This window comes from Pleurodeles waltl, chromosome 3_1 (genome assembly GCF_031143425.1).
Source record: "Pleurodeles waltl isolate 20211129_DDA chromosome 3_1, aPleWal1.hap1.20221129, whole genome shotgun sequence".
NCBI lineage: Eukaryota > Metazoa > Chordata > Amphibia > Caudata > Salamandridae > Pleurodeles > Pleurodeles waltl.
Genome location: NC_090440.1, coordinates 1313857136 through 1313879787, shown reverse-complemented (window position 1 = coordinate 1313879787; position 22652 = coordinate 1313857136). Strand labels below are relative to the sequence as shown.

At 43.5% G+C, this 22652-nt stretch overlaps 1 protein-coding gene across 1 annotated transcript in view; it reads left to right on the top strand.

The window, feature by feature from the left end:
* The window catches only part of PDIA5 (protein disulfide isomerase family A member 5), an 828396-nt gene that overhangs the window by 194662 nt on the left and 611082 nt on the right, over nt 1-22652 (top strand). The window contains exons 4-5 of the mRNA XM_069224665.1: nt 14547-14630; nt 14891-14936. Coding sequence (XP_069080766.1) covers nt 14547-14630; nt 14891-14936 — 130 coding nt within the window. The remainder of the gene's footprint in view (nt 1-14546; nt 14631-14890; nt 14937-22652) is intronic.

Below are 22652 nucleotides of genomic sequence, written 5' to 3'. Positions count from 1 at the left end.
AGGTGATGGGGCAGTGATCAGAAGTCACCCAATGCTCACTAAGGAGTAAAGCACCCCTCACAGTCCTGGGCACATTGCCAAGTGGGGCAGCAGTTAGGGGCAACAAAGTCTGCCCCGCCCTTTCAAGTCCATGCCCTTCTCCCACCAGTATGCCTTTTCCACTGCATCAGCCGAAGAGAGGGAGAGAAAGCTCCCCCCCTCCCCTTTAACATAACACTGCATTTCAGGACAGACTTTCCATGGTCTCAGCAAGTCATTGACATGCGCCAACACTTACTCACTTGACCTGGTTGAGCCTCCCAGAGGCAAGTCAAAGGCTCTACCAAGTCCGGGTGCCGGAACCCTCCAGCTGCGCCGTCCACAATGTGGTGCTTTCGCACTGCCGAGGGAAGAGGGAAAGATGGGGAGGCCCCCACACTTCCGCTGCACCAGACCGGCTCCCTGCGGTCACATCAGAGCATCCATCAGCGTCTGCCCTCTCAGGATTCTACTGTTTGCTACTCATGTCGGCAACTTCGGTGGGCCCTCATGGCACCTGCTGAGAAAACCGTGGCCCCCAGAGCTGTCCAGAGCGCAGTGATCCACATAGGGTGACCACCCATCCGTAAATTTCACGGACTGCCCGTAATTTCGCCCTGCCGTCCGTTGTCAATGATGAAAGCCTTAACGGACGGCATTTGTCCGTAATTTTAGCCTTTCACCTAAAAGACAACGGAGGCAGGGTGAAATTACAGGCAGGTGAGTTTCCCCAGCTGGATTGAAAGGCAGGGGTTCTCCTGTGCTCTGAGGGAGGGAGGGGCAGACAGATAAGAAAGAGACCTTCTTGCCAGGGGGTCTCCTTCCCTAAAGAAATGCAAATGTGGGCAACTGGTGAATCTGCAAATACAAAGGGGCTTGAAAACCTGCATAGACCTGACTTAAATCAAAGGAGTCACTTGAAGCTTTCTGATGACAAAGATATTTTCTTTTAGAGATGGTGTTCCAAGGTGCGCTGTGGAGTGTGTGGTTTTAATGGACTGTTATAAAAACATGTTAGTACTAGGTATAAACTGTATACTATTCAAATCTGTATTTTAGAAAGACATTTTTTTATTTAACCAAAATGTATTTGCGCATTTTGTAGCAGCCTGTATATATGATGTAATTGTATTTATATAGTGCTTACTACCTCTAATGAGGCATCAAATTCATGTTTAAAATAAGGACTTACACATTCACAGTTCTTTCAGGGACCTCAGTACCTCCTAGTACTAACAAGCATTGGCAAAGCCAATAGGTGTCGTCTAGCCAAGAGTTATTGGCTTTGCCAATGCGTTTTAGCCATGTTATACACCAGAGTGGCTGCTGTTCAGCATGGCTAACGTTAGTGGCATAGTGGTGTAGAGTGGCATAGGAGCAGTGGCGTAGAGCCTAGTGGTGCAGAGTACAGTGTAGTGGGTACAGTGCAGTTGTTTAGAGTGCAGTGGCATGGAGTGGCGTTGGGCAGAGTAGAGTGGCAGAGAGTGCTGTAGTGGAGAGTGGTGCAGTAGCATTGAGTGCAGAGTAGGCTCGCGTGGCATAGAGTGGTGCAGAGTGGAGAAGTGTAGAGTGGTGCAGAGTAGAGTATAGTGGCGTAGAGTGCATTGGCATAGAGTGCACTGGCGTTGGGCAGAGTAGAGTGGCATAGAGTGCAGTGGAGTAAAGTGGCATATAATAGAGTGCAGTAGTGTAGGGTGGTGCAGTGGCTTAGAGTGCAGAGTAGACTTGCGTGGCAGAGAGTGGTGTAGAGTAGAGTATAGTGCTGCAGAGTGTGGAGTGATGCACAGTGCAGTGGCATAGAATGCAGTGGCACAGAATGCAGTGGCGTAAAGTAGATTGTTTCACAGTAGAGTGAAGTGGCTTAGAGTGGTGAGGTGCAGGGTAGAGTGGAGTTGCGTAGAGTGGCATAGAGTAAAGTGGTGTAGAGTGCCGTGGCATAGAGTGCAGAGGTGCAGAGTAGATTAGAGTGATGTACATATGTTAAAGAAACACTAAATACATTTTTTACATTTTGTTTGTGCAATTTACATCCCAAATATTTTGAAGATTCTATATGTACTTGACACTTTAGGGATAACACAAATCACTAGATTGGCTTTTGCTCAATTTGAAAAACATTTAAAGACATGGACAAAGCGGGCAATTGCCTTGCATAACCTTGCAAGGGGTCTGGCCCCTGCTCACTCTTCACAAGCACGAACGGCAGACCATTGCACCAGAAGAGGTTGCAAAAGTGGATGGGTGTTGCTTGTTCCACCACTTGACAGTGCCTCTTCTGTTTCGCTCCTGTGTGCAGATACAACTCCCCAGGTACCCAAAACCTTCTGATAGTCTTGGTAGACCCATCTTGCCTGATTTTAGGAATTGTCTCACATTGTTCTTCTCTTCCTTATTTATCTGGTTCTTAGCAACAACCCTTTGAATCACTTGCCATGGATCTCCCATTTGATCTAAATTTCATCTTCCTCTTTTATTATCTTTCATTGGTAGTCTGGGCTCCCATTTCTGAGATAAATGTAGAGTCCCAGACATACACTCTAGTGCTGGGAGACTGCAGGCAAGTTGTGGGTACCTCACATCCTGACATTAGGTGTGAGACTGTCGCTCACACCATCTGCCCTGCCTCATTAATTTTTTTTTAGGTTGAAAGTCCACAGGCGGTTGGGGTGAGACAGATGATTTTGTTCAATTTGCTTAAACTAGCATAAGGTTAGTTACCTTAATGGTTCCCAAACTGTTTGCCAGGGGTTTTAAAATGTACAGAAACATAACCAAAAGTTTGCTGTTACTTCCTCTTCAAGAAAGATTGGGTAGAATTCAGTAGGGGCGATGGCCTTGACACAGTGCTGAAGGGCATTAATTTACTACTAAACAAGGACATACTCGGAGACCTGAATGTGGCAAACCAGGAGGCAATCACAAAAAGACCACAGTGAATAAATAGTGCTATGTTAAAAAAGAGTAAATAAATGCACTGACAGCATAGTGAGGCATGATTCTCTCTTGGGTGTGTCTGTAAAACTGACGTTTGATCTTTAATTTGTGTCCTGAATTTTGACCCTTTGTCCTGAATTTTTTACAGTCATGTCCAGAATTTGCCTCAATGCCAGGTGGTCACCCTAGATCCACAGGAGGGCCCACTCCCCAGCTCGGAAGACACATCCCGGCCCTCTAGCCTTAGGTAGGTTTCGCTGTCTGGAAGGATGGGGAGCCGTGAGCCCAACCTGGTCATGTTATCGACAGCCTCGTGCGCCCGGTCGAGCTGCGGCTGATTAAGAGGCCCACAGGATACCGATGTCCCCCCACCACCTGAAGAGCATCGGCCCTGGGCCAAAACAGGTTCAGGAGATGCAGATAAGTGTTGCCATTGGAGTCCCAACCCGCTGGTCCGTCTGCACGGAGGATCACGGCAGGATTCTGCAGGATGTTTGCGGGTTCACCAAGAAGCCAACTCGGAACGCGTCCTATCGCTATCGGCCATCTTGTGTGGCCACACTTCCAACTCACACAACCTTAATCAACTTCTGCCCCAGCATTAGACTTGAAGCCCACAGTCTAACAGCGATGCTAAAGCACTATGGAAAACTGAAATGTTAAAAAACCCGCGGTGCGTTTTTGAAGCTGCAACAAACACATGGAAATAATCTCACCTTCATTGATATGGATATATTCGAAAACCACCAGGAATGTAAGATTACGAGGATAGGTAAACTTTGAAACATTACTTGATACCCTACAGGTGTATTTGGGTATTGTGTCAAGGCACTCATCAGACTAATAATCACGATAACAGACCTGCGCACTTTGGCCGTCATTCCAAGTAATAATCTGACGGCAGAATCAGCCCGGTTACATCTGATACCTCACCCGCAGGGCTACCACCTTTGTTTTTCTGGTCCGAATGAGTGGGACCTAGCAGTGTAGGTTTTCCCACGACAACATTTCTCTTATGTATCTTCGTTCCCAACAGTGTCCGACGCAAATTACCCCAAGTAATACCTAAAGGATTTAGTGCAGCGGTACACCGCGGGATACAGTATTAATACACATTTATAATCCGGATTCGGTTGCATACAAACCAGGATTTACTCCGCAATTCAAAATGAGGGCATCTGTGTAAACTTGGTGAAAATATATGGTCTACCTTTCATTCGAGATATAAAGTTCAGTATATATTGTTTTACCTACTCTTGGTTTTTTAACTCTCGGCGTAATTTAGCATCAGAAAAGGACTGAAAGTGTGTATTACGAAGAAATGTGTAGGTTTGTAGAATCGCACTCCAAACCGAAGCAACATTATTTAATAATCCTTAGATTCATTCGCCCGCCCCCCAAAAGTCTCTGCATAAATTCGTTCCCTCCCGGTCCTTACGGTCTCCATTGTTCTGCAGGATATCACGCATGTAGGATTAATGCAGGCCCATTGAAGACAGAGTTATGGCTGCCTGCTCAGAACCTGTTTATTAAAGCAGACCCCAGATGGCGTGAAGGCTCAGACTGTATAATGATTGCGGTGATTCGGGTATTAAAGATGCTACGGCAGATGGCGGCGAGATTTTATTAAAAATACTCAATGTGGCAGAGCACAATAAACATTGAAGGGAGGCCAGAGTGGCTTATTGAGGAGAGGCGTGTCGAATTGTCTCGAATAATCTAAAGGTAGCCAGGGTTTAGCACATGCTTTGAGTTTTCCCTATCAGCGCCCCTTTGTTACCGTTGTCACTTAGTCTATCATATGGCATAACATTGTTGTTTACTTTCAAGCATTTTTCGGGTTTATTAAAATGCTGCGCACGTGGAGGCAGATGTTTATGGTCCGTTGTCTCCTTACTAACTTGAGGTGCAGTAGTTAACCTGGTTATGTTGGCCACTGAAGGATCAGGAAGGTCTTTTCCCAGCTTCTCCACTTTGCCACAGTTTATTTTTATAGAAACAAAGTAAGGACTTGGAAGCGGCTAACCCCAGTTTTAAGTGCAGCACTAAAAATGTTTTACATTTATTATTTTATTGTAAATTTTGTAGTTTTGTATGTCTTGAACTGGGCTCGAATAGGCATCGGAGCACTTTACGTAAGACTTCAGTTCAACAAGCAAGAAAAACGGTTATTAATTCTGGTATCTTGATGGAAAGAAGTACCAAAATTGTATGATGCGGACATCCAGACGCACAGCCCCTATAAAGGGTAGGTGACTGAATTACCATATGGAATTCTGCTCCGACTGCTCAAGAGTGGGCCGGTCTTCTTGCACTCAGTTTTCATGGATGGTGGTACTCCAGCCTTGATTTTACAGGGCTGTAATTCTGCCTGGTGAAATTGCATCAGGATTTGACTGCAGCAGCAGACAGATTTCGTGCCCCTTCCCATTCCCCTCCATTTTCTGTGGTTTTGCGCCCAGTAATTCCGGGTATACACAGTTATTCCCTGTTCTGTGGGGTGTAACTCATAATTGCATGGTAGGTACAGCACAGTAACGTAGACTTCGCATGCAGAGTTCACACCCCTCTAGTACTATGCAATTCGCCTTGCTTATGATGATTTTCCTGTCGCCTTAAAGGCAAGTGGCTGATACACAAAGACTTTATTTAGGACTGCTAGCTCTCACATTTTGTTTACCTCTTTCTTTGTAGGTTTAATTGAAATATGTGGACCTTGACATGATTTTTTTGCAGGATCTGTTTATGGTTAGGCCCCATTAGCACGGTAGGATGCCATGTACGCTGGGACAATATGAAGGTTTCCATGTGGTGGAAGGAGGCCAGAAGCCACTTGCATGAGCTGATGTTGATGCTGCCAAGCATATATTGGTATTTATGTAGCACTTTATATTGTCATGAATGTTGCCCCTCATCACTTTTATCTCTACTCAAGGGTACGTATGTGTGAATTAGAAGGGATTTCGTTGTTGCAGCCCATTTTTTAATCTGTCGTTTTAATGGTTTCTGATGAAGTGTCCTATTGTGTGACTGAGAGAGTGTAGCTAACTTGTAGTTTAGTTTCATAGAAACTGTGTGGAGAGAATGCACATGATGGCCAAGGCGTAGAACTGGTGAAGCAGTCATAAGACTGGTGATGTCTGTGGACTGGCAGGTATTGGTGGTGTGCATGAGGATCAGAGAGGCACTACAATCATGGCACAAAAGGCTTTAAATGCAGCTGGGATGGTTAAGCAAGATATGATGGCTACCTTTGCGTCTGGCAGGTATCCTTTGGGTGCTCTTGCTAACAAACTCAAGTGAGAACACTGAATTGCTATGATAGGTGTAGGGCAATGGTCATGTTAAATTGCTGAATATCTACGTCAAGGGCCATGCTTGAATATTATAGGAACAAGCACGTTTTAAGAGATTTGTGAAAGGCCAGGTGATTAAGAAGTCGTCTTTCTTAAGGAGGTTAGCAAGTTGCAAGATTTTGATAACTCAACTGAAAAGGTAGAGTTCGCAACTTTACATCTATTGTAGAATGGGATTTCAATTTGTAGATGCCAATTTGAATTGTAACATTGTCCGGGGATGCGTACAATCGTCCTCTGGAGGAAAGAAAGTTTTTTTTATTCCAATTAGAGCAGAAGGAGCCAGCGGAATTTCTTGGAGATTTTCTTGCTATTGGTATCCAGTATACACTGCATGAGGGTGGGCAGATATAACCCACTGGTGGAAGAAGGACGAGAAGTCCTGCTGCTGAATTTTCTTTCTTGTAGTTTATGGAGATAAATTAGGAGTGTCAAAATAATGAGCATTATCGTAGTCCAAATGGGTGAGACAAATGGCAGTAGTTACCTGAATCCTGCGAGGACACATGAGGAGCGGGAAGTATCTCCTGAGGGTTATGTCAGTAGAATTAAATCTTGACCACCACCATGTTGATTGTAGGTCTGAACTAGAGGTTAAATGCAACACTTCTCTAAGGCTTTTCACTCTAGGTCCCATTAATGGTGAGTCAAAAATCTACAGTACTCATAATAGTCAGTTATCCTTAGGTTAGAATGTCTTTTGTTCTGTCATTTAGTCTGAGATGGTTTAAAGGGAGTGCAGTTGGTATCTGAAAGAGGTTCCGGTTTCAGCAGAATTAGTCTCACCTGCATGGCTTTAGCCATTCCTTAACTTGAGCCAGTGGTTCCCGGTGTGGCCCACTGGCACTAATTTTTGGGGACCCGTACTTATTTTTCCTCGCCAGATATTAGCTGCTAGCAAGAGAGAGAAAAACACACAAAGTTAGAAGACTGAGAAAGAAAAAGACAAAGAAACCGGCACAAAGGGAGAAAACAGGGACCGGCAAGACTGAGATAAAAGTACTGCAGTGTCTATTAGTGGATGAAAGACGCCTGAAGTGAAGTCAAGATTATGCCAGTATAGGTATTTAACGTTCCAGTTTTCAGTAGCACAGCCAGAGCAGAGCTTTGGGCACTGGCACTTGTTCTTTTACAAACTAAGCACTAGTTGTAGCACATTCAGCCAAATGATTTGCCCAATAGGATAAAGGCCTCAGGTAGTTTTTGGTCAAGATTTGAGAAAACTCAAAACTTGAGTGGTACACCATACATGATTGGATCAGGAGATAAAGATAAAAGTGAAGACAAGATGATCTGTATAGGGTTCGATATGAAGGAAGAGATTCAGTTTAATAACTTCAGTCCCAGTGTCACAGAGGCATGTGTAGAGAGTAGGCTGAAGAACTGTATTAAAGGGAGCAAACATAGATCCCTTCCTGGCAGCAGCAAGACATTTTGATTCTAAAAGTAACAATTGAGTTGGTTGAAAGTAGCTTGTTAAATCACCTTTACCCGGAGTGGGCCACTCGCGCCCGCTTTGTAGTAGTGTGGGTTGTTTGAATCAAGTGTCATTTGACATCTGAGGTCTTCAGATCATTCAGGTAGGGTCATTCAAGGAAGGAGGTGTTGAGCTTTCTTTAGATTCCTGAGCACATTGTGTCATGTGATAAGAGCTCCTGGAAGATAGCCACTAGGCAGCTATTTGTTAATGATAAACATAGATGCTGAAGTTGAGAAGCATCAATATGTCAGTGCCAGATAACTGGGAAAAAAAAGAACTACATCAAAATGGGAGGGGACTACAGGCTTGTCATAGTTTATGTGGTGAGTTTCAAAATCATCAGGTTTCTTGTCAAAGTGATCAATTAGTAAATTGCAGAAATGTTTAGTGGAGAACTCAGATATGATTTTGAAGTGTTACTTTAGGAGGCAGGTGTTATCAGTGACAGGTATAGCATAATAACTGGTCTTTGCATTTCAAATCTTCTGTGTAGTCTGAACAGTCAGGTTACTGCAGGTTCAGCACTATTTAACCTCTTAAGTCGCAGCGTGCACTCTTCCATTTAAGAGTGGAAAATAATTGTGTTACTCATTTACAGCATTTTCAAACTGGGTAGTTTCACTGGTGCATGAGTGGTACCAAGAAACTGAATGCATCATACAGCCAATGATTGATGAATGAAGCTTTGTGTTCCACTGAAGTAAAAGTCTTGAGGCATTGATTTTGAAGTTTTGGGTGCGTATTCTAGAGTCAGCCTTGCTTGAAGACATTTCTTCAGGAAAAGCTGATAAGCATCTGAAGCTTGGCCCTTAGTAAAACGGCACCAAGGGTTTGCTCAGCCACCAACGTCCAGTGAAGAAATGGTGAAGATTGACATTCCAGCAAAGAGAGGATAGACATTGCATGCCCACGATCCACTAGGTCAACCCAGATGGTAAAGTCATCAAGACTAATTGGCGAGGGGTGATGGTGCACTTTTGTTCAATTACATCACAGAAAGAATCTGGAAGCATGGTTAGAAGCTGTGATTGGTAGAGAAGCTGAAAAGAGTAATGACTCACTACAAGATGGGATTCACATTCGGGGAGCAAGGTTGCTTGGAAAAATAACGTTTAAGCTTGGTCTTGTTGATGTTTGCGAGCACCCTGGCACTTTTATTTATCCAGTTTTTAAACACAATCTTCTGTCAAGGTGGAAGTACTGCTTGAATGATCCGGATTACATCATCTCCAAGCAAGTTCTCAGTAATAAAGAGATGATCATGTTTGTGAAGTAATCAGGTGTATGGTAATGATTTTTAGATATAAAACTTACATTGATTCAGCGTCGGAGGCTTGAAAGGAAAAGGTTGGGTTTAAAAGTAGTGTGGCCTAGTTAGAATGCCGTGTGAAGGTAAACGGGATGGAAGCATGTCAGGGGAAGGGAGGTGTTGAAGAGAGGGTTGGGAAATACATGGGATTAGAATAGTCAGGCAAGGGCAGGATGGGAAGGGAGAGGATGCACTGTTTTCAGGGATGTGTGCAAGAGTGGTGTAGAATCTATGTTTGAACTGTGGATATCAAACACATGCAGTAGACAGAAAGAGGTTTCATAAGCAAGGTGGATTGTCACAACTGAGTGAGGTATTACTGTGAGTTAGTGACTGTGTGGGAGCCAGGAAGAAGTGTAGCATAGAGAGAAGGAAGAGGAGATGTGGTGGTAGAACATAATTTTGGATAAATGTGGGAGGAAGGGAAGGGGGAGATATCTTAAAACAGGATAGAGGTGGCATGGAGTGGTTCTAGCTTTGGCAGGGTTGTCTAGGACAAGGAAGATGGAGGGTTGGTTAAAAGAAAAGTGAAGGGTGATGATGGGCAGGAGATTAGGACAATATAGGGGTGTTGAGACCTGGGGAGTAAGGAGTAATAACCACGATATGCCGAGGTTGAAATGCAAACAAGCATATGTAATGCAATAGGTCGCGCATTTGCTTGGGTTAGAGCTATTGGCCTTGTAAATTCATAACTGGACTTTAAAGCACTTCCATTAACTTCTTCCTCTATCTGCAGCAAAAAATGAAAATGTTGCAATTTAGCATCCTAATTTAAATATTTAAATCTATATTTATGCAATAGATGCACACAAAAATCAAACCATGTGGAGAAAAAATCACGGTCAAGAAGCTACAAAACAGCAGTATTGTATGAAGAAGTAGGTGGTTTTCTATAAATCCACGCACACAAAGGCCCATGTATGAAATATATACACTCAAATCATATTAATTCATATACACACACCGGTGAATATGCAGTCACAGGAAGTCTACCAACAATGATGGTTCAAACAGATGTACAGCCACACTTCCTCTAAGTGTATTAGTTGCTCATATAAAAATATACTTAATCTATTTACGCAGAAGATACAGTAAGTGTTACAATGCCCACTGGAATTACCCCATGAAAATGAGTCCTTGAGGAGAGATGAGAAGATGACTGCACTACCTCGAGTTGTGTAAACGTCTGAACAAAAATTGGAAAATGAGGCTGGAAAAGTATTTTCTGTTGATATTAACAGAATGAAAAGTCTTCGAATCGTTCCTGCTTGGCATTTCAACAAAGCTCTTATAAAGTTAACTATGGCAGAGCAGCCTGAGAAGATTTATGGCCCCAATAAAAGAGATAAAGAATGCCCTCAATGCTTATGTTGGGAGAGGGCCTGGAGAGACTCCAGATGTCAGGCTCTGCAAGTTTCACATCATTGCTTTGAGGTTTAGCTACATTCTACAAGAAATGGCGCTGGGCAGTGGTAAAGTAACATTAAACAAGCATTTGCAATGCAATGGGTCTCACATTTCTCCGAGCTATTAGCAGTTGTAAACTCCCAACCGGACTTTTCTTGCCTCATTAAATGGAAAAAAAAGAGCGCGATCGCGCTGCTACAGTTCACTCGTAGTGAAACCTATTGGCAAAAGTGCAATTATCTACGTAACCGGCAAAAGTGCAATTAACTATGTAACAGGGTTGATGTCATGCAAAGCGCTTGACTTCTGCCAAGCGAGATTGTGCTGCGAAAAAAGAGAGAAAGTAGTCCCCAAACCGGACGGAAAACAGCGAGCCTCATATGTTTTTGGTACTTGGTTGCTGGGCTCGAGGAGGGCTAACCACCAGAAAAGGCATGACGTATGCATGCCTTCCACTAATGAAAGCAAGGAGATTTTAAAGGCAAGCCCATGAACCAATGAAAGACACTGACGTGACATGGACGGGGCTCCGAGCCCTTTTCTAATTACAACAGCATCTTGCAAGCGATATTCATGCGCAGAGCATTCTAGCGCAGGCTTGACCCTAAAAACAAAGCCTAGGAGCTGCCTTTTATTAGAGTGACTGGCAGAGCAAATGTTCCTAGAGCCAGAAGAAGACAACAGTGGAATAAAGCCAAAACAAATTTCAGCGCCCTAGAGGAGGTGCGAGGAATGGAATACTGCAATAAAACGCCGGCACCTACCGGCCTAAAACACCCACAGTGAAAAGGCAGCAACAAAGAAGTGCCAAAGTAGCCTGTCACAGCAACAGATAAAGAAACCAAAGTAGACTAATACAGTAGTTGGGCACTGCTCTGAAACAGAAAAAGGAGGGAGAAAAAGGCAGAACTGACCACTAACGAGCAAGAATTTTTAAAGGACACTGCAACCAACAAATGAAATCACTTTAAGCCATAAGAAGTATATTAAAAGTATACACAAGTCCTAATGCATACTCTCTGCCTAAAAATGGTGGGGATATGAGAAACTAGTGGCGTGGGGAATGGTAGATGAGTGAGGGATTGGTGGGACATGAAAGGAGGAAATGGGCAAAGTGGTCGATATTGACCATTCCTGGTATAAAGTAGTAGAGAGTCTGGAGAAAAGGATGAAGTGCATTTTGGGTGGAGGGAGAGTTCATGCTCATATTATATAGTCACTTAAAGATCTGGGTGCATTTGAGAGCCATCCGTGCACTACAGTAGTGATGAGTTAGAAGGGTGACTGAGCAGAGTGAAGACACTGGAAGGCAAGGCTTGTTTGGACTGTGAATTTGCCACAGATTGACGTACGTGTATTCCATAGAAATGCACCTTTCAGTAGGTAAAACTGATGTTATAAACCTAAATTGAGGGTCAAGCCAAGTATTGGCACAAATTATAACTAGGGCTGCTCTCAATGTTGCCCACCCAAGAGCGATGACCTGGTGAGATGCAGCTCCAATGTTACAATCCAGTTTATCCAGTCATTAAAGGGGTCCAAACAGGAGTGTCATATGTGTCATCCAGCTGGAAAAGTTGCAGTTGATTGTACTCAAATCAAGCTAGGTAATCACCCAGAAGAGGCAAATAAAATGGGGATTACTAACTACTGTTGCATGCTTACATTGTGTTTTGCAATCACTGGGATCACAAACACAGGGTTCAGATCCTAGAAAAATAAAAAGTGCTTGCCCAAATGAATCTGTTGAATCCACCCTAGAGTGTCATGGATTAGATTTAAGACATTGCAGGTCCTAATTTTACGAGACAGATTATGCACTACAGTAAGTCTTTGTGATGAATAGAGGAGCAGTTTAGGAGCGGTCTGCGGAAACTGAGCTCCACCAAAAGGTTGCAAATAATTTGACCTCATACGGTAAATTGGGTGCACCCAAAATTGATATGGGTGCTCCCAGGATTGCCCTTTTGAATAACGGCACATTGATTAGGGAGGGGCAATGGGTCCAGAGGAAACTGTCTGAGCATTCGTTAAATGTAGAATGTGGAAATTAGAGAGGTGCACAGTATTAATGAGTGAAAGCTCTACAGAACAACAACTGCAAGTAAGCACAATGACGAAAAGGAACATTTGAGCTGAATACTTCTAAAACGTAGTCTTCAGAGCAGCATTATTCAGGGAAGCATAGTTCAGAGCTGTATATGTGAGAGTGACAGTTAAGATAAGAACATTTCGGGAGAGCACCAACAGACGATCAGAATGTAAGTGTATCCAGACAGATGCCCCTTTAGCGTACTGGGTATTTATGGTATGTAATCTTATCAGGGTTATTTGGGCAAGTGAAAAATGCCTGCCACGTGAGAATTTCTGGGAGCATATTTTACAAGAGAGTACGTAGAGATGGAGTAGACCCTGAAGTGATGTTACAGCTGGCTTTCGTCCTTATTCCCCTCCCCCCACCCCCAGCGTTCTGGTCTCAGTTGTTGTAAAGATGATTTATATTACAACTGTTGACGTCACACTGGTGTCTTTTCAGTGCATGGAAGGACTATTTCTTTTCCTCCTCCCTTTTCCACAGTCATTCATCCTTCCCATTCCTGCACTGTGCCAGCATGGTAATTATTTGCACCTGCTCCACCTTTTATTTTTTAGCATTTTTTATTTTTTATTTTATTGCTTCCCGCCCTACTGTCAATGGATGCCTACCTTGAAATGGTTATCAAATTATTCACTGAATGAGTTTTGTTTTATTTTAACAAATCCCACTGAAACATGTCTGCAGAAGATTTGCGCACATATATATATTGTGGCTAGCTTTGAAGTCATTTGTTAAAACGTAACACAATGCATTAAAAGTTGGCAGTGTATATCCACGACGGCCACCCGTGAATGAATGCATTTTGTTTTGTTTTACAAACCCATTTTAAGATGGCCTCCATGGATGGTCCACATTTTCGGCAGCTAATTAACTCAGAAAATAAGCATTGGCGTTTTACAGCCGATGTCTTTTGACTTTGCAATGCTTGTTTAAGATTCTTGAGAGATCTTTTGGGATGATTCTGTTAATATATGTTTAAGGGAATGCAGAGGTGTGGGTCTCAGGGCCAGTCCCTCTAGACCGAAACGTGTCACTCACCTAGAAAAAGGGTTCCAACAGGAAATACTATACTGTTGGGTAAGAGGAGGCGGCAAATGCATTGTAGAGTTGGCAGCCATGTGGCCATTCAGGCTGGGTGAACGTGCTCGGGATGCTCACAATACTGCAAAAGCAGGCCCTGTTTTGACCCCTTCGGCCTTATTCATGCAATTCATGCCGCGCCGGTGGCACCGTAGTATGTCACAACCAAATCAGTACTTGCCGGAGCTTGCTATGTCTTTCTCCTTTCTGTCACAGTGTGCAGCTCTGTGAGGAGATAGTTTGAATCCCCACCGCCAAATTTAAAGTGGCAAATGACACGCTAAAATTAATACACATGTAAGTTGGGAGAATGTGCTACACGTAGAGCAGTAAAACAGTTTGTAAGGACAGTACATAGAGAAAGCCTGTTTACTGTATTGTTGCTTCCCTGCATACCATGGATTCATACTAAAACATTGTGACTGTCGGTCTTTTTGCAAGTCTTAAACTATTTCTGTGGTGGGGCTTCGAGATTACAAAACAATTTTAGCATGCAACCGGGGTTACTTGCCATTCCGATTGGCTCAGCCATCCTGAAAATTCCATTCAATGCGCGAATTAGAGCTAAGCAGTTTATTAAATAAAGGTAACATTTTATTAAATACTTTTCAGAAGCCAAGGGTCAAATTTCAGGAGCTGGTACAGCGATTCATGTTTCTAATGCTGAACAGAACACAAACTGAGATTACAGTGGCGATCCTCCAACAAGGGAGCTGGGGCCGTGGAGACTGAGCTGTGAAGCACGCTTTAATGTTGACGCTGCCGCTTAGCTCCTGTGACACTTCTGTGTACACATTAGATAAGCCAGGCGTTCTGCTTCAGCATCGTGTTAATGCGGGTCCATGCTTTTTGTCTTTGCAGTGACACAGAGAGCAGGAAGCTGTGCAAGAAGGTGAAGGTGAACCCTAGCTCCAAGGAGAATGGATTGGAAGTGTTCCACTACAAGTAAGATGATAACGCGAGGCTCAGTTTAAATCAGTTTGTGTATACTCTTTATGCAGGAATTGCTTTGTACCAAGGTGATCATGCTCCTCCCTCATGGAATGTCCTAAATAATACTGATAATTGGAATATTGGCAAGTTTTCCTTTATCCCCTTCTGCAAAATATGTTACTATGGGTTTCACACTGACACAAATTGCTGAATGAAAAGGACATCTGTATGCTCTTCAAAACTGTATTTATTATTGTCTTTTTAATCTTCAGGGATGGTGTATTTCACACAGAATACAATCGACCAGAAACATTTAAGGTAGGATTGCATAGTTTCTTATACATTTAAGAAAAAGATAAAATATGCGCATTTGGAGAACCCAAGTCTGTGCACTGCAGTCCTGTAAATGGTCAGAAAGATGCATATAACTGTCTGCAAAAGAGCACCCTGCAAACTTATTACTCAATATTAACTTTGTGGCTGACTTTCTTAACTATAGAATGGAATTGATGTTCAGAGTTCTTATCCAAAAATCTAGCTTTGGATCAACAACTAAAGTGCTGCCTGAACTCCGTTGACGGTATTTGTGCCATCGAAGAACTTGTCAATGGCTAACAAATACAGATGGAATAGAAAAGCTGCTTGCCTTCATCACTGGTTAATGAGACCGCTACTTTCAAAGGATCCTTGATCAGCGTCATTACTCAAGGTACAAGAAAGAACACCAAGGGTAGGGGATGAAAGATGAGGAGGGATGGAAACCCTGGAACAATCTTCTTAATCTTTAGGGAACAGGAATATCTTTTCCATTTCCTCAAATTCATTTAAGACTCTCCTCTTCTTCCCATTATGAAATCCTTTCTTCCTGTGCTGGTGTCTCATGTACCATCCTAGGTAAATGTTCTGAAGTAGCCGTTTGGGACATAAGTAGCATTATTTCTAAATGTGTTGCAACATAAGAGAAATTGTGGATTAACTGACCCTATTAGCTTTCATAGTGGTGCTATGCACATCATGTACCCTCTAGAATCTGCTCCAATTCCAGTCTATAAAAGGAACATAGACTGCTTTTTGGAGACAGCATGAGATGCACCATATAATGAGATGCATGTCCACCCTCTGCTTCTGATTGTAATCCCGGGCGTCTGCCCCAGCCCTTTTGAGTGACTGTTAGGCTGTGGGAGTGATGGTCTGGATTAAAATAAGCGAATGCGTTTGTGGCAGTTGTGGTGTATATCTAACTGGCAACTTTAAGGTTCTGCTTACGTTGGTTACCATGACTACCTCACAGTGGAAGGGTAGTGGTAGTATCAAATATAATAGCTCTTCCATTGTAGGATGGGGAGTCCAGCATTTTTAGAAGAGGAATAAGAAAGACACATTTGTAATCTGGGTTGTATATAATAATGACCTATGCCATAATGCAGAATACATAAATGTGGTCACAAGTTGTTCTGGGAAAACCATTTTGGGCACTCGTCTTTTTTGCACAACTGTTATGACTTACTAGTGTGGAAGCAGAAACCTGTACTCCAATATTTAGCAAACCTCAAAATGCACATCACCACAAAATTACCTAAGGCAGTTCTGCTTCATGTTGATCTTGCTTGAAAAGGCACCCTCCCTAACATCAATTTAGCAGAGTAGCAAAATAAATCATTAGGACCACTCAATAATTGAGTTCTAGATCAGAAGGTAGTGAAAGGGTTTTATTACAAAATCAAGCGTGACAGAATAAATGCCATGAAGGCTTACATAGAGTTATACAGAGTAGTCAAAATCAGATATCATTCAAAGTCCCAAGTGCACATCAAAAAACAGAAAATAAATGAACAGCATCTCTTGGAAGAAAATTAAGTCTTCCCCTTCACCTCAAAATCTAAAGGTTCTTAAACACACTTCTTTGTAGAAAATTAGCTAAAAGTGGAAATTCATCAAAGCATGATCGATCACATGTATCATAAGAAATTAAGTTATCATTTTTACACAAACATCCTGCATATTCAAACTAATATGAAACATTCAGACGATGAACCTTTACACAAATGAATAAAAATAGGCTTAGCAACTGAACTACAGTGGAACCGTCTTGGGAAAATGTTACAGTTAGGACACTTGGAGAGTTCAGTTAAAGCTCAACAGGAAACTTACATCAACTTGTCTTCGTTCCGCGGAGCTGTGGTGAGAGAACATAAGCAGAGGAACCAGAGGGTTGTAGATTGAATACAGGAGTGAAAACAACATCAGAACACCATCCATTTGATCCAAAATTGAATTTCGCATAAAAATATAAGCACAACTAAATCATGTTAATCAAAAAAGTTTCATATGTCATATTAAACTCATGTTAACTGCAATCATATTAATTCAACGTTTGTGTATTACAGCTCAATTAAAAATCAATTTCACTAGTATTATTTTTATTATTCTTTACCAAATTTTAAAACGAAAAAAGCTACTGTGCTCGTTAACATCACTTTTTATGTTTTGGGGTGGTATGACCCCTTGCTAAAAAAAAAACCAAAAAGAACCGTTACCTTTTGTGAGGTGATTTTCTGTGTGTTATTTTTCTTTTACGTCTTGGGGAGGGGGCACACACTGTATGTCCCTTCCCTGATTTTCAGGCCCTCTTTAACTTATTTTGCAAACCCTATCAGCTTATATGTCTGTTCCTTTGTGTAATTATTTTTTCTAGAGTTCATCCACCTTGCTGCTTCCGGTGACCACTTTCCCTCATTTCTTTCCTTCCTCCACTCAGTCCTGTCTGGGTGTTGGCACCGCCTCATTTTCCATGCTTCACGAGTGGTGAAGTCTGCATACAATAGCACATGGTAGTGCTTGCTCATGGGTTTCTCTTATATAACCCTTCCTCTCCACCCCCACCATTTGTCTTTGCGCAGTTCTGGTTTATCCCACATTGAAATTTACAGTTTAAGTAAAGCCTGGCTCTGCACTGATGCAACAGGGTGACTAACTAGTCAGTGCATTCATGTTTTTATGTTGGCCTTGGTGCCCCAGGACACATCAATAGCACCTAGAGTGTAGGAGCGCCTGCAGACTTGCCACATCACCTCCTCCATTGTTCTGTTAGTTGGCTGAGCAACTACCGCTAAGTGGCTTGATTACCTGCAGCTATACCCTTGTTCAGCCTGCTTCAGTCTTCAGCTTCACGTCAGCTTCACTCAGCGAAGTGTCTGTTGCTTGGCCATCTGTGCTGAAACTGATATTGGTGGATCTGCCCTTCTTCCTGAGCCTGCTTCGGCGTTGCACTGACAACGTTAGCTAGCCCTCAGTGAAGCATGCAGAGAGCCCTGATCATGTTGGTGTGACATTCCATTACTTGCCCATGTGCAGCTGAACCAGTGCTCTCAGTACACCTCCCCTTGTAATTTTCCTCTTCCGGGTTTAGGATTAACTGAGTTCACCATTCTATCTCTCTGCCTGGTTGTTGGCTGTATCTCTAGGTAGGTCTGTTGCCTTGACGTCCCAAATAGGGGATGTGTGCACATGATTTAGCCCAATGGTGTCCTCATTTTGACTGAAAAAAGCAAGTAGAGGAAACATCTTAAATGGCAAGATGGCTCCCATCCCCTCTATGGAGCTATTTGAGCTGCTTGGCTTTGCCTCGTCACAAGCTACACGATGGAAGCTGTGTTGGTGCTTGTTTAGACTTATTTTGCAGCCACAAGCACTGTCAATAATTAGAAGACACCTCTGCTGTTTCATGTAGGAAGTGAGGGCATCTTCAGATTGTCCAGAACTCTCTTGGAAGCAAGCTTGTTAAATATGTATGGCGTGGCCATTGCTCCTCGGAATGCCCCGTTCTCCCTTGAGCGAGTCAAGATTAGATTTTTGTTGCATCAAGCGAAACAAAGAGTGGAGTAGATTATTGACAACTTATATGTCTATCTCAAACAACTGGCAAAGAATGCTACAAGACTAGGCAGAAAAAATATTTGCTCATTTATTACGAGGTTGTGCCTTAGTGCAACTGAGGCAACTCATCCTGCATGAGCCTGGTAAATCTTTACCTGACAATCTTATGCTGGATGCCTCTCATAGAAGTATCAATATCTACATTATTTAAAACTAAATTCATCAACCAAGTGCACAAAACAGCATTAAAGAATGCGTTATGCAGCCACTGTAGGAGTATGACATGCTTGTTGTGGTGAAATCACAGCCACTTAGCCAAGGGTTGTCGATAATCTGGCACCAAACCTTACTGCCAAAAGCCACTAAAACAATCTCAGACAGCACAAAGAATTGAACCAGTGCCACAGACACCGAGGGAGATGACCTGGATGATGACAGTGACGATCAAGGGGTTTAGGAACCAGCCCTCCACTGGTGCTACATATGAGATATCAAGGCTTATCTCTAATTATTCATCCACAGGTTTGCTAGACAAAAAGCATTGCCCGGACGAAACCCGCAGCTTTATTCCTTTGAGTCGAAACATCAACATTGCTTTGAGGATGGTTACTTTAGAATATGTACCTTACTGAGATTTTAAATAGTGGGCATTGGGCCAGTTTTGTGTTTATTGCCATGACACCCTCAGTGCTTTGTGTGTGTATGTGTATGTATATGTATATATATATATATATATATATATATATATCTACTGGCGGTCGCCAGTTGGTAGTTATAGTTAAGACATAGTTTGCACAAAAACATAATTTTTTGTTTTGCCAGTAACTTTGGCGCTGCTTGACGAATCTTCATGAAATATTCAAAACATACACTTTAGCCTGTTCAGCTGCTGTGTTCAAAGTTTTGGGGTGATCCGTCAAGAGGGGGCAGTGAAAAAGGTGGTGCACAAAACGCATTTTCCCCATGCATGTTCCCATAGGGATTTTGAACACGACTACAGCCCGCACTCCAGGACGGAATTACTTGAAAATTGGCAGAAAGCTAACTCTTGGTCCAGAAAGCATGCTTTTTGTGATTTGGTGAAAATCCTTTCAGTAGTTTCAGAGATATTAAATGAAAAAGAAATATAGACATGTACAGACCCAGATCCTACACGGATCCAACTGTCCCCATCAGCATGGGGATCCAAATATCCCTATGCGGATTGGCAGTCAACAATGTAGTGTTGGCAGCCATTTTGGAATTCAGCTTCAACCTGGTCCCACAAAAAAAGATAAAAAATAAAAAAAAGAAAAGGGGCCAGGGTAGGGTCATCCTGAGCTCCTAGCCTTGATGCTGGGGTCCCCCCATGGAGCCTGGCAGGGCTAAAAAGCATTTTTTTTAAACTCTTGGAAAAAAAGTGCAGATGGATCTGTGGATTTTTCAGAGATTAAAAAAAAAACGGTCTCTTGCCGTGTTCCTTTTGTTTGCTCCTCAGGAGCATTGAGAGAGGATTTTTTTTTTTAATCTGTGGTGGGGTGAGGGGTGTGGATACGTGGTCTGTCTGCTTTACAAGGGACCGCCACCTCCCCAGGGCAATGTTCTTAATTGAATGCAGGAGCCTCCCCCCTCCACAAAGCCTGGGGACGACCTCCTCCCCAGGGTAAAGTTATTTAATTAATGCGGGTGGGCCCGCGCGGTCCCCCCCCCCCACAGCTCTGGGACCTCCACCACCTCCACAGGGTAAAGTTACTAATTAATGCGGTGACCCCCCTCCGCAGCCCTTAGGACCGTCAGCTATAGGCTGTCGCTATGATATACAGGTGGAGGGCACAGCCCCAGGGACCACTTCCTCTCCAGGGCTAGGCACTATGATGGAAGGGGCCTCCTCGTGGAATCATAGATGGCCCTGGATGCCGCCACCACTCCTCTCCCACTCCCCGCCCCCACAGGGCTGGCTTCTGCTACCTCCCGAAGGGCTCGCCCTCGGGTGGTAGCTGTTTGCCTTTGCCTGGTGGGAGCTGTGAAATATGCGTGCAGAGTTAAAGATGAAAACATTGCTCCTGCAAGCAGGGAGCTGCTATTTAAAGCAACTCCCTGCTTACTAGAGCAATCCTGGCTCCTGCAGGATGTGGGGAGCCAGCTAGGACCCCAGGGCCTTCACGCTCCCCCCACGGTCCTATCACTCTCTCCCTTCCATCCCATAAAGGTATTGAAGAGAGGGAGAGAGATTGTTGTTACAATGGTCTCTCCATGCAATAACTTCAAAGTGTCACAGTAGCAAAATGTTTGGGTCAAAGATTATAGTTATGTTTTGAAGATAACAAAAGAAACAGATTCACTTCTGGCCTACTGCTCAAGCTATTGGACTGTCATTACGTAGGTTGAAGGTTCAAATCCTAGTATCTCGTAGAGTGGAACTTATTTACAAGTGTTTTGACTCTTGAGTATTCCTAGAAATGAACATTTATGTCTTTTTGCCTTCAAAATCTTTGGGTAGAATGTCATATGTATGTCTGGAAACTGCGTAGCAAAGACTCACCTGTGGCCTAGAGGTTAAGGTCTCAGGCCCTCACCCTGAAGGTTGAGGGATCCAGTCTAGGTGTGTCAGTAGTCACACTCCTGCTTTCATTACTTTTCAAATTAAAATATTTGCAATATACCGAAATATAATCATACTATTTTGACTTTACAAATACATTTTTGTTTTCAGTTTGTCCTAAAATATCTCATTCTAACTATATCATTCATCAAAGTATAGAAAAACTCTCTGGGTGGTTATAGGGGTTGGCTGCAAAGAAGAAGTGAGTTAAAGTGGGCTGGTTTGGAGTGGGTGGACTGGATGGGGTGAATTGGAGTGGGATGGATTAAAATAGGATGAGGTGGTTTGGAGTGGGGTGTATTGGGGTGGGGTGGGTTGGAGTGGGGTAGATTAGACTGGAATGGGGTGGATGGACTGAACTGGAGTGATAGGGTTGGGGTGGGGAGGTTTGGATTGGAATGGGGAGGTTTGGAATGGGTAGGGTGGGGTTGATTAGATTGAACTGGAATGGGGTGGACTGGACTTGATTGGGATGGATTGGACGAGGGTGGAGTGGATTGATTAGAGTAGGGTGGATTAGACTAGAGTGTGGAGGATTGCATTGGAAAATGGACTGGGGTGGTCTGGATGGAGTGGATTGAGTAGGGTGGACTGAACTGGGGTGAATTGGACTGGGGTAGAGTAGGATGGGATAGAGTGGGGTGGAGTGGATTGGAGTGGGGTGAACATGATGGGGTGGATTGGAGTGGGTTTGATTGGGGTGAATTGGAGTGGGTTTGATTGGGGTGAATTGGAGTTGGGTATATTGGAATGGGGTGAACTGGAGGGGGGTTGAGTTGGAGTGGGGTGGATTGCATTGAGGTGGTGTGCATTAGATGGGGTGAAGTGGAATGGAGTGGGGTGGTTTGGATTGCAGTGGATTGCAATGAGGTGGAGTGGATTTGACTGGGATGACTCAATTAGGGTGGCTTGGAGTGGGCTGTATTGGACTGGATTTGGGTGGATTGGAGTGGATTGTGGTGGATTGGAGTGGAGTGAGGTATATTTGATTGGGCTGTTTTAGATTGGTGTGGGGTGGATTGGAATGGGGTGAACTGAGATGTAGTGGGGTGGATTAGATTGGATTGGGGTGAGGTGGAGCGGATTGGAGTAGGGCACATTGTTTTGGATTGTAGTGGGCAGACTGTTTTGGATTGGAATGAACAGACTGGCGTAGTGTAGATTGGTGTGGATTGCAGTGGGGCAGATAGGAGTGAGGCAGATTGTTTTGGATTGCAGTGGGTCAGGCTGGAGTGAGGTGGATTTTTTTGGATTGAGTGGGGCCGATCGTTTTGTAGTGTTGTGAGCATATTGGGGTGGGCAGATTGTTTTGCATTGGAGTACGGCAGATTGTTTCGGATTGGAGCCGGGCAGATTGAAGTACGGCAGATTGTTTTGAATTGGAGCGGGGCAGATTGCAGTGGGGCACATTGTTTTGGATTGGAGCGGGGTGCATTGAAGTGGGGCAGATAAGTTTTTTAATTCGAGTGGGGCAGATTTGTTTTGGATGTGCATGGGGCTGACTAGAGTGGGCAATTCGTTTGGGATTGGAGTGGGGCAGATTGTTTGGGATTGTTTATCCAATCACTCCCTGCCCA